This window comes from Gadus macrocephalus, chromosome 22 (assembly GCF_031168955.1).
Source record: "Gadus macrocephalus chromosome 22, ASM3116895v1".
Taxonomy (NCBI): Eukaryota; Metazoa; Chordata; class Actinopteri; order Gadiformes; family Gadidae; genus Gadus; species Gadus macrocephalus.
Genome location: NC_082403.1, coordinates 4,271,058 through 4,284,835, shown reverse-complemented (window position 1 = coordinate 4,284,835; position 13,778 = coordinate 4,271,058). Strand labels below are relative to the sequence as shown.

Genomic DNA, 13,778 nt, shown 5'->3' with positions numbered 1-13,778 from the left:
TATGTAAACATTCAATGAAAAATAAACATTCAATTTCTAGTCTTTTTTACACGTAGTAAGTTTCAATAACTCCATACCATTACATATCGACATTCAAGGAGCCAAGATGAGACGTCGTTGTGTGGTGAGAACTGATAGAAAATCGTAAACAACAACAATCGCCGGTGGGGAGAAGCCATTTTTCCATTGACTGGAAGCCTGCTTTATTTATTGTAGGTTACAAAAAATAATGATAATGGCGGCATTGTTGTTGTTATCGATTTTGTATCAGTTCTCACCACACAACGTTATTGAGTGGTGAGAGTTATTGAAACTTACTATGTGTAAAAAAGCCTAGAAATTGAATGTTTATTTTTAAGCCTCGAAAGTTGCACTGGGTGCCTTTAAGGCAAAGGTGGACAACTCCAAATTCAGGGAAAAGTCCTGCCATGTTTGTTTGTTACCTCAGCAATCCCAAATGATTGGCTCTAATACTCTAGGGACTTTTATTTTCTAAAACGTGGAAGTTAAACCATCTCTGCTTTAAATTAGGTCCTTGGTCTCTTGATTAAACACTCAAGAATAAAAATTAAATTAGACCAAACATAATGCTAGAATTACTCACATGCACAATCACACCAAACATCGAATACAGGGGGGAAATACAAGTTTCACAACATCTACGAACCATATATGCAGCAACTGTCGAACACAGTTTTACATAGATATTGTTTCTGTGACGACAGATGAGTCATCCAAGATAACTCACATTTGGTCCCTGAAATTGAGCCAAAACATTCAAATGAAACCCAGTGTTGTTTATGTGCAGACATGAGGGCGTTAAACAAACGTAAAATAAACAAAACACATTCTTTCAAATGAAAAACTGCTCAGAACACCAATTTTAAATAATTTCAAGCTCACAATCTTCATTTCGGTCCCGACTACTTTTGCAGTTTAATCAATGGAATACTGCCCTCCTGTGTGCTGAACTGGTACTGAAGGTGAGTTGTGTCAATTACATAACCCAATCAAATACACGCACGGCAATTGCCTGTACAGTTACAACTCACAACTCACAACTCACAACACACACACACACACACACACACACACACACACACACACACACACACACACACACGCGCAAAGCTTGCAAATATCATACCTATTCTGTAAGAAAATGTCACAGAAATTACAGTGAAATAAACTTAAAAACAGGTCAGGTCTGGGTGCCATTTCACCCCCATGCTAGTATTGTGCAAAACAAACATTTTCAAACGAAATTCATAGAACTCATTCTCGGCAGGGATAGCAATCAAACAAGCAAGACAGTAAAGCTAGGATGTGAGAAAGAACTTTGGCATAATAAACCTAACCTGCATTCTGGGGACTGCCTAGTTTGTTAGACTAGGTGTAGGTAGTAGCGCGCAAGTCAAAGCAAGCTTAACCAGAAAGTTAAAAATGAATAAAAGTCAGTATCTCGAGGTATTCAACACCAGTAACGAGTACTGTTACAGGCATGTCAATCCTCACAGATATAGAGTAAATATATAGTTAATGCCTTTTTCATAACCAATGAAGCTTATTAAATGAATAGACATTATTATGGGATATAATGATGACATAAGTTGTACTACCTTGCATGTCAATGAGGAAGGACGGTGTAAGAAGTGGGCTCAAGCCTAGACAGCATCACTACACACTGGTCCCAAACAAAGGCCGGTACGTCTCAGTGCAAAATGTCAAACTTAAGAAGCACAGGTACGATTAGGTTGGTGACGCACAAAAAACGACATTAAAAAACAATTGGGGGACATTTTGAAAAAAAGGCAAAGCAGCAGAATGGGTTTGACCTTCTCCTATATCAACAGCATGCTCAGATCCAAGATGGCTTCGCAGCCACCGGGACGCTGTTAACAACAGCATGCCACGATCCAAGATGGGGGGCCAAGATTCCCGACCCTGTTGTAAAATCTGCACTCACTCCAGACTTCACACTTTCTGTTTGGAAATAAAAAAATAAAAAAGCACGTCAAGGTTTCAGCTCAAGCAGCACCGCACTAAAATAAACAAGGGCTACGCACCCTCAACTCCAGTCCCTCTACACACCATTTGTCGCACCACTCCAACCCTGTACTCCACACCTCCAAACCTCAAAGGAAATCCACCCTAGGCCAGGTCCACACTATTGCCGGCTCAACGTAGAGGGAGGGTTGGGAGTTGACACAACGCAATGTCGCTTCGACGCAGTCGTGAACCTGTTTCGGTTTCTTGGTCAGGTTAACGTCGGCGGACCAATCACAGCCCTCGCTTCTGCCTCGCCTCGACGCGAGGTTACAATTTTTGGGAGGCTTACGTTCGGCCCTTGCGGTGGATACGGCCGTAAGGACGTTTGGGTCCGTAAACCCCCTTGCGTTGCGTCGACGTCCAACCATAACTCTACCTTAAGTAAAGGGTTTTCCATCCACACTAGTGTTTTTCACAACACGGTCCATCCCCAATCAGACAGGGATTTCCCCATCCATTTCAGTTCATGCCTTCTCATGCGCATGCCCAGACCACTTCATCAGGCCAGCAATGTCTGGACAACGTCACAGTCATACTACAGGGACTCCCCCCCCCGGCTACACTACAACGTGTTGCCGGTACCTTCAAATGGATCCATCAGGCAGATTCATTAAAACACTGTTTAAGTGCGGATGGAAGTGGTGGGACTAAAAAGCGTTTTCAAATCTATCCGCATTAGTGCGGACATGGGCTAGGTGACCTGGCCTCTCTAGAGGAGAATAATAGTAATGAACCCAATGCATTGATGGTGACCGTGTTTCATGCCTGCAGTACATATTGGCACATATGATGCATCCTTGATATTGAGACACAAACTGAACGTGGACCGGACTGACTGGGCCTCCTCCTCCTCGCTGGTTCTCAAACCCAGCCGCCTCGCATCAGGCAGTTGAAAAGTTTGGATTGGACGCCGTACGGCACTGCGGAGCGGCTGATTGGTGGGTTCGTTCGAGGGTTGGTTACGTAGGTATGCTGTATCCCCCAGAGAGGGAGGGGTGATCGTAATAAGGGGAAGGCCGTCTTGCTGATGAATATTTGTTAACGTTGTCGTCACGTTTCCTGACCTTTCATCGCTGGGATTATTCGTGGTCGCAGTGGCACCTAAAGTGCATTTTGATCCACTGGGGGGGGGGGGGATCCCCCAAAGGACCCCCCCCCCCAGGACCCCCACAATCACCTTCATCTTCCTCATGCTCTTCGTCTCCTCTGTTTATAGTGGTTTTCCTACATGTGCAACAGAACACCTTTAAGAGTCAGTGGCGTCGACCACAAAGTATCTGTATGTCTTTAGGAATGGCACATCGACCAGAGAGATGCTAGTTTGACTCTGGCCACGGACGCCACAGATAGCAGTCTCCCCCCCCCCCCCGATCGTTGACAAGGGGCTCATTTTGTGGCTGTAACACCAAAGCGGAGACACTAGGGTGGGGGGGGCTCCATCCCGCCGCCAACCCCCCCAAACACGCCATTCCGGCGATCGTGCCTTATGGCGTGTCTCAAGCCACTTCCCGTCCTCCGCTACCCCCCCCCCCCCCCCCCCGAGCCTCCTTTAAGTCCGCCATCGGCCGGTCGATCCCGGTCGACCCTCCTCGCTGCCCTCCTCCTCCGACGGAGCGAGGGCGTAGGGGAGAAGGGGGTCAGGGGTCCGGTCCCTGGGCTCCTCCGTGATTGGTCCGCCGGGTGTGCGTGGGCTGCTTCAGAGCGTGGCCAGGATGCGGGAGAAGGAGATGATGACGGAGAAGGTGGTCTGGCCCACGCCCAGCACCAGGGCCTCCAGTGGCGCCATGTCCTTTCCCGCCACGCGGTACACCCCCGCCACCGCCGCGCCTGCAGGGGGGGACGAAACCAGAAGAGCACAGCGTTCACCAGCGGCTCACGAACACGGGTCAAAGATCCGTGCTCGGGGCGTCCCGTGAGATGCATGTCGTTAGCCCCATAGCATAGTTGTAAAAGAGACATGTTTCGGCCTGTATCTAAACGTACTCTGCTCTCTCACACTGCTGATTCACTGTACCTCATTGGCTATATCCTAAGCCAGTCAGTAAAGTCAGTAAAAATATGACTAAGTTAACGAGGTCACGGGAGATTGCGGTTTTATAAGCTATGGAAATGTAGTGGTGCGTTTTATTAGCAATTAACAAAGATAACCTATTGTACTAAAGGGCAAAGTTACTAACTTCTTGAAAATGTATATTCCGGGAAGATGTTGATGTGGTTCAAAGGATGTTTAGGGCTGCACAGCCATGTAAGAAGTTGGGGTTGCAATTATTGACTAACCAAAAATCTGGGTTTTGGACAAAAAATATTTGGGAACCCACTTTGGACCGCACAAACAACCCCACGTACCAACACACAAACAAAAACATACTCAAGAGAGAGTAGCCAGGGTTGGACGAGACGTTCTGTCCCCTCCGTCGTCACACATCAGTCCCAAGAAGGTAATTCAAAGAAGGGCAAAGAGGGAAAGATGACCTCCTTGCTTATTTAAAAGCAACGCAGAGACCAGCACAGAGGTTTTACACACCAGGTGGCCGCGCGCTCGGTGGCTGAATATTTAACGAGAAGGCCCGTTGAAAGCTGAGGGAGCATCCGTCTACAAGGCCCCCTGCCGTGACGAGGCGTGGTGGCAACATCCTCCCACACTTTGGTTTACTGGTCGCACAACCGTTACTGAATGTGAAGTGTGCTGTTCCGCGGCCACTGAATGGCTGAAACTAAAGGCTTTGCTAGTAGAGCATGGCATTAGGCGTGACCACGACTGGGCTGGGGTTAGGGGTTTGATTCCCCTCGTTAGTGCATACATTCTGAGCTCCACCTATACACAGAATGTATAGGTGGTTCAAAGGTGTTCACAACAATTATACATAATACATAACTAGCACATATAACTACTTATCACTGATACACATAAATAATACATTCAAATCAGCTTGTTTAATAATTTGTCTATTAACGATACCAAAGGAAATGTTGCAACTTGAATCTCTGAACAACCAATCAGAAGGCCGCCTCTTGCCAGGGGTTGGAGCTGTGAGCACCCCCCCCCCCCCTCTCCCCCCTCCCTCCCTGCTGCACATTAATAATAAAGTGTGGTTCTATTTTGGGCCTGTGTGCGATCGGCCTGTGATTCATCAGACTGTGGTGTACGGAGGTCCCGCACCACGCCTAGAGACACGCACACACACACACACACACGCGCGCGCGCGCGCACGCACACACACACACACACACACAAATGCGTCCCGCCTAGAGAGATTTAGAGGTCTGTTCGCACGCACAAAAACACACACGCACACACAATCTGCACACCAAGGTCTTAGCTGCTGTGTTGGGTGTTTCTTTTATGTGTGTGTCTGTGTGTGTGTGAACAGACCTCTAAATCTCTCTAGGCGAGGCGCAGGACCACCGTGTGTCTGTGTGTGTGTGTGTGTGTGTGTGTGTGTGTGTGTGTGTGTGTGTGTGTGTGAACAGACCTCTAAATCTCTCTAGGCCAGGCGCAGGATCACCGTGTGTGTGTGTGTGTGTGTGTGTGTGTGTGTGTGTGTGTGTGTGTGTGTGTGTGTGTGTGTGTGTGTGTGTGTGTGTGTGTGTGTGTGTGTGTGTGTGTGTGTGTGTGTGTGTGTGAACAGACCTCTAAATCTCTCTAGGCCAGGGCGCAGGATCACCGTGTGTGTGTGTGTGTGTGTGTGTGTGTGTGTGTGTGTGTGTGTGTGTGTGTGTGTGTGTGTGTGTGTGTGAACAGACCTCTAAATCTCTCTAGGCCAGGCGCAGGATCACTGTGTGTGTGTGTGTGAGTAAATGACTAAGGAGGTAGATCGGGACAAAGAGGTATGGATCCGGATGAATAAGTAATCAGGTTGGCTGAAGAGGAGCGTCGAACAGGGCGGACGGAGGAGGAGGAGGTGGGGGGGGGAGGGCCGAGGAGGAGAGGCGTCTGTGGATCAGGTGACGGGTCAGGCGGAGACACTAGCGTACCAAATGTACAACCGGCAACAACGGACTCAAAGGTTGAGTGGAGAAAGGGAAACAACAGGAGACGTATCCCTTTCTGGTCGTCTGCTTTGTATGCATGTTGCTCTTCTGTCTTTCTTTTTTGGTTTAGGATCTTTCATTTTCTCTTTACATCATCTCTCTCTCTCTCTCCCTCTCCCTCAACCCTCTCTCTCTCTCTCCCTCTCTCCCTCTCTCTCTCTCTCTCTCCCTCTCCCTCAACCCTCTCTCTCTCTCAACCCTCTCTCTCTCTCCCTCTCTCTCTCTCTCTCTCTCTCTCCCTCTCCCTCAACCCTCTCTCTCTCTCTCTCTCTCTCTCTCCCTCAACCCTCTCTCTCTCTCTCTCTCTCTCTCTCCTCTCCTCTCTCTCTCTCTCTCTCTCTCTCTCTCTCTCTCTCTCTCTCTCTCCCTCAACCCTCTCTCTCTCTCTCTCTCTCTCTCTCTCTCTCTCTCTCTCTCTCTCCCTCAACCCTCTCTCTCTCTCTCTCTTCTCTCTCTTCTCCCTCTCTCTCTCTCTCTCTCTCCCTCCCTCCCTCTCTCTTCTCCCTCTCCTGATGCTGTCCCCTTCCTGTGTTGTCTAGACAATCTGACACTTTTACCAGAGGGCTGCAGAGGTGGGAGAGGGTGAGTGGGAGGCTGGTGACGAGGTGAGTGAGGGGAAGTGACAGACAGAGACAGAGAGAGACAAGGACTGAGAAGTAGGGAGAGAGAGAGAGAGAGAGAGAGAGAGAGAGAATATGGGGTGAGGTGGAGACAGAGAGAAGGAGGGGAGGTGTTAGGGTGCAACTGTGTGACATAAGCACAGACGACCTGTTTCTTTCACAGCAATACGCCTGCACGAAAAGTCACTTGTGCTTCGCCATTAGAGAGTGCTTACTGCTCCGACGCCTCTAGCTACACACACACTCAGGGGAAAAGGTAGTCGGGCCTGATGCCTCGACAGATAATCCTTACGATGAGTGTTAGCAGGCATGCAACTGGGAAAAAACGTTAAACGTCTGGCTGCTAAAAGAATCTACAGGAATCTGTGTCACAGAATCACAAGATAAGCGCCTTCCTCCCCTGACCTGAAGTCCTCCAGACATAAACAGTGAGTAAACGTGGTCCCATGGACACACGGACCGACCACACACTCAGAGTGAAGAGGTAGTGGTGTCCGCTGACTCGGCCGATGAGCTTTAACGGGAAGGTGTACGACGCACGTGCATGCCGGACAACCTATGATGCAACCATTGTCATCCTACCCAGAGCACCATCACCACCACCGGCCTCCTCTCCCTCACCCCTTCCGCTCAATCTGCTGTTTTATCTCATCCGTCGATCATCTGGACGTGAGTCCAACAGCAGGGGATTAGGTCAAGGATTTGTCTTGACTTCAAGGCAACTTGGCATTGTCATACTTCAAGTCTCAAATGGCTGATTTAACAGATGACCTTCCAGTTTATAATCTTGTGACACAGATTGTACTTCTCTTTTTTCGGCACACTCGGGTTCATAAGAATTGCAGTCCAGATATGAGCAAGTCTCAAACGCTCAAGAATATGCACATTATAACATGCTTATTAAGAGCTAGGGTGCAACAACGCTCATTTGAACATCTATTTACCTTAATTCATCATTTTAACCACCACTTGTGTTATGATTACTGTCCTAGTATCATCACAAGATATCAGGAACCATACGGTAAAGAACCCATATTTAGATCCTAGACTCAGCTCCTATATTTAGATAATTGATTAGCGTACTATAGAGGTGATGTTTTGGACAGTGTTTCTCACAGTAGTGGATGACCGCGGTTATCTTCATAACCATGACGACAAGCCAAAGTCATGGCTTAGTTTCCCTAACCAGGTGTAAGTATGTGTATCTCAGCCTTGACAACAGGTTTTCAGGATAGCGTGTTAGCATGTATTTTTAGCATGAGCCAACAAGGCCATATGAAACTATGCTAAAAAGTTCATATAAAAAGTTTGGCCATTTGTGACATCACACACATGAGGTTAGAGAAACCAGCTTGAGTTAATCCATATTTTTATGCATCTTGGTGCCGTGCCAACATGTGCCAATCAAGATCACAACTGACCTTGATTGTAGGAAATACGATGGACTCTAAACCTTCGATACTGGTGGTGGAAATCTGAGACTTTGCTGAGACACCGTAGGAGTGTGATAGGGTTACAGCGGAGAGATAAGAGAAAGAGAGACAAGGAAAGAAAGAGAAGGAGAGAGAGAGGGGGGGGAAGTCTCGAGAGGGAGAGAGAGATATTGATTATGAGAGAAGATTTCAAGCAAGGAGGGTGACTTACTGGTGACGACCCCACCGGAGAGGGAGGCCAGGAAGCCTACGCTGACCATCACCACGGTGATGATTCGCCCCCTGCGGTGTCGCTGCAGCATGACCAACATGAGCAGGCCCACCCCGCCGTGCACGAAGAGCGAGGAGAAGAGACACCAGAGGAACACCCAGTACCACATCTCTGACAGGGCGGACGAGAGACATAAAAGAGAAAGGAGAGAGAGAGAGAAGAAAAAGCAGGGGTCACATTAGCAATTACAAAATTAGCTGCTAACAAGTTAGCCGCTAGCGAGTTAGCAGCTGGAAAGCTCACAGACACTGCAGGTAAAACATGAGACAGAAAGGAGACAGAATGTTAACGGTTGATGTTTGTGTGCATGATACCTCACCCCGTACACAAGTCCTTTATTTGTAAGAGAGCCTATTTATCCTGGCGGCTTGACAGTGCCTCCCAGCAATAGAAACGCGTCTAATTCCAATTTCCGCAGTCTACCTGTATGCTTCCTAGAGCAAGACGCCTAAGCCTTACCTTAACGACACGTTTATTTCATTCATTGCAACTCTGCTTAATTGTAAAATGTGAACACTGCAGGCAAAACCTGAGACAGAAATACTCGCTGGCCTCATCTCACCTGACCACAGATAGAGAGGAGAAGAGCTTCAGGTCCTTCAGGGCCACCACTGAACGGTAGCAAAGCCACATACAAACTCAAATAATACCTGAAGTAGAACAACTCCCCTGCTAACTCTAGGTTCCGGTAGAGGCTGAGAAAGGACACTTCTGTGTCCTGGGAGGTTAGTCACACAGTCACTGAAAAGGCCAACCAGTGGATTCTCAATGTTGCGAGTGTTGACACCAGACTCGCAGACGAGAGGGCGAGATCTCGCTTCAGAGAGCAGCAGCAGCAGCATCGGCAGCTGTTCTTACACACCTTAGGAGCCCGGGAAGGGTTTCAATCAGCAGGAAACGACTTGTCTTACCGGCTACAGTTCGGGGCTCATTGGAGAGCCAGTGGACCGTGGGGACAGAGTGTAGGTGAGGTAAGTGTTGTCGTACGACTGGATATTGACACATGGCTGCATAGAGGAGCAGGAGCTCCAGATCTGGACTATAAAATGGATGGATCCCATAAAAAAGTTAATAATGCGAGCCGAAAACGGGTCGATAACATTGTGCCCCTTCGTTAATTTCTAATACTGAATGAGATGTGAATGAGAAAGTGGATTAAAGTAAATGAAGGTTTGGGGTGAGAGGGATCCACAAAGTGGAATGCTTATTATATGACTTTGAGGGTCATATATAACAGATTTCGAGGGTCAGAACAAGGTTTTAGGGATAAAGGAGCTGTGTAATAACACAAAGGCTGGTGAAGTCTCTTTTGGAGTTCTGCTGAGTGAAAGACCTGTGTCTCACGGTTCCTGTCCTTCATCTTGCCTCCGCCTCCTCCTCCTCTACCTCAGTCATGGGAGCTGAAGAGCATCACAGACCGGCGGCACATTATAAGCGTAAACTTGACCGCCGTTCCTGTCGCCAAGCGAGGAACCTTGGCAGTTGCCACGGAGTGAAGCCAGCGAGGGGAGGGAGGGGGGATGGGGGCACCAGTTGGCTTGAGAGAAGGTTCTGGACCTCAGTCTGTTGGTACTGTGTCACGATTCACATTCGATCACAGAGTATCAAACAGGAGATGCTGCATTCACTGGAAGACGTTTCAATGTTGGCCACGGAAAACAACATGGGCCACGACTCCCTTCCCCCAACAATGTTTGCTTTTCTTCTTCGTCCTCTGAATCAGAGACAGTTCCAGAGCGTGTCTCTCATCTCGTTGTCTCGCTCCGGGCGGGGAGCCAAGCCTTCCGAGGATCGATCGAACCATCAGCTGTCAGAGCCGGGGGGGAGAGAAGCGAGGCGACGGAACCCTCCGGAACAACGGACCTTTTGTCGCCGGGTCCCGGCGGGGGCCGGCTGACATCACACCTCGCCCCGGGGACGGGACACGGTGACAACACAGAGCCTCTTCATCACCCGCCGCGACTCCCCCCCCCAACGTCTTCGTCGCTCACCTCGGACGGGGCGAGAGATCAGACGTGTCTGGTCCTCGTCGGGGTACACAGGTGGACCCGGGTCTCTGACCTCTGACCCCGGCCTGTGAGCGGTGGTACCTCCACTCCCATGTCCCGGGAATTAGTTGAAGTAGTTAGGAGAGGAGTCAGAGAGAGGAGGAAAGGATGGAGTACAGGAGGTAGGAGTCGAGGACGAGTTGGAAGACAGTGGACAGTGTAAATGTTTATTTTACATGCAAATAAAGCTTGTTTGAATTTGAGAGAGAAAGGGGTGAGAGAGAGAGAGAGAGAGAGAGAGAGAGAGAGAGAGAGAGAGAGAGAGAGAGAGAGAGAGAGAGAGAGAGAGAGAGAGAGAGAGAGAGAGGGTGAGAGAGAGAGAGAGCAGGAGAGAGAGAGAGGGTGAGAGAGAGAGAGAGAGGGTGAGAGAGAGAGAGAGAGAGAGAGAGAGAGAGAGAGAGAGAGAGAAAGAGAGATGATGTACAGAGAAAATTAAAGATCCTAAAGCAAAAATGAAAGACTGAAGAGTCAATCTTCTAAATCTATTACCTGAATCTATTATTGAAACGTATAAGCTCCAGCTTAATCGAGCTAATCGAATGTCTCAATATAGAAGCTGAATCTATGGTCTAAGTATGTGTTCTTTACCGTACGTTCTCTGACATCTAGTGTTGGTGCCGGAACCGTAAACGCGACACAAGGCGTGGTTTTAAATGTATGATTGAAAGTAGTGTTACATGAAGTGTTACATGCCAACTATAAATAAGTATGTTATAACGAGCATATTCCTGTGAACGTCGGAGAATTGGTGTCATCCGCAATATTTATTACCAAGAAAAACTATTTTTGCAGTTTGCTGATGGGCCGTTTGAAAAAGAGAAGTAAAAACATCGGTCCCAACAGGAAAGTAATCTGTTAAATCAGCAATTTTGAGGTTTGAAATAAAACATGGAGAAGTTCAGACAGATCCCTTCAGCTAATCCCCTGCTGTAGACTCACGTCCAGATGATCTATTGATGAGGAGAGGGAGTGAGGGGTGACAGAGAGGAGGGAGGGGGTGAGGGAGAGGAGGGGGACGGGGGTGAGGGAGAGGAGGGGGACGGGGGTGAGGGAGAGGAGGGTGGTGATGGTGTTGGTGCTGGCTGCCCGGGTAGGATTAAAAGGATGCATCACAGGTTGTCCAGCATCCACGTGCGTCGTACACCTTCCCGTTCAAACTCATCGCACGGACTCTCTGTCGAGTCAGCGGACACCACTACCTCTTCACTCTGAGTGTGTGGTCGGTCCGTGGGTCCATGGGACCACGTATACTCACTCTTTATGTCTGGAGGATCTCGGGTCAGGGGAGCAAGGCGCTTATCTCGTGTTTCGCGGATACACACTTCCTCTATTTCCGTTTAACAGCACTATTTTGTCGCGTTTTCCCACAGTGGAGAGCTACCGGCCACTTCTTTCTGCACGATATGCGAGGTTCACATTTGAGTGTGACAGCTTCTTAATGAAACATGGTCCATTTATTGAGGAAACCGCCTCAAGTATTCTGCATTGAAAACATAAAGACCTTCCGGCCTGTAGAGTCCACAACTATCCCCAAAGTACAACCATTGCAATCTACATCACCGTTTTCTGGTTCTCATTGTCGGTCTCGAAAACCGTTATTCGGACGTGGCTGGGCCTAATTACGTCTAGATAATGGATTGCAGGACAAAGGGGGTTGTGTGGCGGTGGTAGTGTTGGGAGATGACACCACATCGTACACCATTGAGCAAAGCCCATTGGCGCAGCACCACCGTTAATTGGCCGCGTTCTGTAATGTTATTAATTGAATTGGCTGACTCCGCGTGCTTTTATGTTATTAATTGAATTTGCTGACTCCGCGTGCCGTCATGTTATTAATTGAATTGGCTGACTCCGCGTGCTGCCATGTTATTAATTGAATTGGCTGACTCCGCACGCACGGAGAAAGGAATGGAATGGAAGGGTTTTTTCTCCCTGTGTGACCAAACCAGTTCTCCCACCACAGAAAAGCCGGCTGGGGGGGAGGGGTTGGGGGTGAGGGGGGTACACAGATGGCCGTGGTACTGGTGCTGTCAATTTACGCACGATGATGAGTTAATCGGTGTGCATCACACTCGTAGGGTTAAGTTAGCATCCTGCCGATAGTCAGGTTGCGGTTGTGTATTTCCTTGTGCTATCCTGTTACTGCCCGTCCAGCCTAGTGATGGAGGCTCCAGCCTACCCTACCCTACCCTCACCAAAGTAACGGTATCGCTATGTGTTGGCTTGTCCTGATCGGCAACTAACATCGTACATAGTAGGCCTACCACGGCGAACAGCCCACCACCCATCCCGGTAAAAACACACACACACACACACACACACACACACACACACACACACACACACACACACACACACACACACACACACACACACACACACACACACACACACACACACACACACACACACACACACACACACACACACACACACACACACACACACACACACACACACACACACACACACACACACACACACGTCTGGACGGCGTCTCCCCCGTTACCTGTGAAGTGTTGCAGCGTCGAGCCCTGCACCCATAGGCTCAGCACCTGCTGCACCGATAGATTAATGTTGTAATCCCTGTTCGTGTTCATGGTTCCGCCGCCGCCGCCGCCGCCCTCGCCGCCCGCGCCGCCCGGTTTCGCAGCCCTCTTTATCAAATGGCTGAACGCGGCTCGAGGCGAAGACATGGAGGAGACCGGGGTGGCATGAGGCGGCTTTCCCCCCGGCGCGCTCCTCCTCTACCGGTGCCTCTGCTTCGGTTTGACGTCGGTCTCCGCTCGGGGAAGGGCAGGGCCGCCGGCCGGTCGGTTCATGCTCGTTGGTGGCGGCTGCACGGAGGCCATGATGAGGACGGCAGGCAACGCGAGCGCAGCGGCGCGCACACTCGTCTCGCTGCAGAGTCCTTAAAGGGCCAGTCGCATGTTTTTAAAGGGCCAGTAGCATGTTTGAACGGGACCGCGTCGCACCGAGCGCTCGGTTCACGCTCGTTATGTCGACAGCCCCTATGAATGGGGGGAACAAAAGAGGTGTCACGCTGGCGATCCGCGCAGAAAATGTGCGTAATAACTCGGGAGTCCGCCGGTAATGTATTAGTCAGTACCTATAGTGACTAATGGCTGGATCACTAAAACCAATTACGTACAATTTGTGTTTGGGAAATAAACCTCTCGGTTTGTGATTGTGTTTCATTTTTAACTAGAGAAAAAGAAAGGCGTTCAAAACTGCGCACACCATCTGGGCGTTGTCAATGGCGACGGAGCCACGCAGGAGCTGTCCGCGTGCTGAGTCGCTCGTGCAGCGTCACCACGAGACGCCT

General features: G+C 49.3%; 1 protein-coding gene across 2 annotated transcripts; it reads right to left on the bottom strand.

The window, feature by feature from the left end:
• Nucleotides 1-917: 917 nt before the first annotated feature.
• On the bottom strand, nt 918-13,505 carry tmem170b (transmembrane protein 170B). Of its 2 annotated transcripts, none has more exons than XM_060043256.1 (4): nt 12,963-13,505; nt 8,346-8,516; nt 1,106-3,876; nt 918-1,047 (listed from the first exon to the last, which is right to left on the bottom strand). In XM_060043256.1, the coding sequence occupies exons 1-3, from the start codon at nt 13,147-13,149 to the stop codon at nt 3,746-3,748; spliced, it is 489 nt and encodes a 162-aa protein (XP_059899239.1). In that variant the 5' UTR covers nt 13,150-13,505; the 3' UTR covers nt 918-1,047; nt 1,106-3,745. The 2 variants fall into 2 exon arrangements, with proteins under 2 accessions (XP_059899239.1, XP_059899240.1); XM_060043257.1 differs by having other exon boundaries at nt 932-1,061; nt 1,120-3,876.
• Between the last annotated feature and the right edge of the window lie 273 nt (nt 13,506-13,778).

Excerpts from the sequence above, each read along its gene's own strand:
- tmem170b (XM_060043256.1), bottom strand. The coding sequence starts at position 13,149 with ATGTCTTCGCCTCGAGCCGCGTTCAGCCATTTGATAAAGAGGGCTGCG. Across the intron at positions 8,517-12,962 it reads GACGCTGCAACACTTCACAG|AGATGTGGTACTGGGTGTTC; the intron begins GTAACGGGGGAG and ends CCGCCCTGTCAG. Across the intron at positions 3,877-8,345 it reads CTCCGGTGGGGTCGTCACCA|GCGCGGCGGTGGCGGGGGTG; the intron begins GTAAGTCACCCT and ends CCCCCCCTGCAG.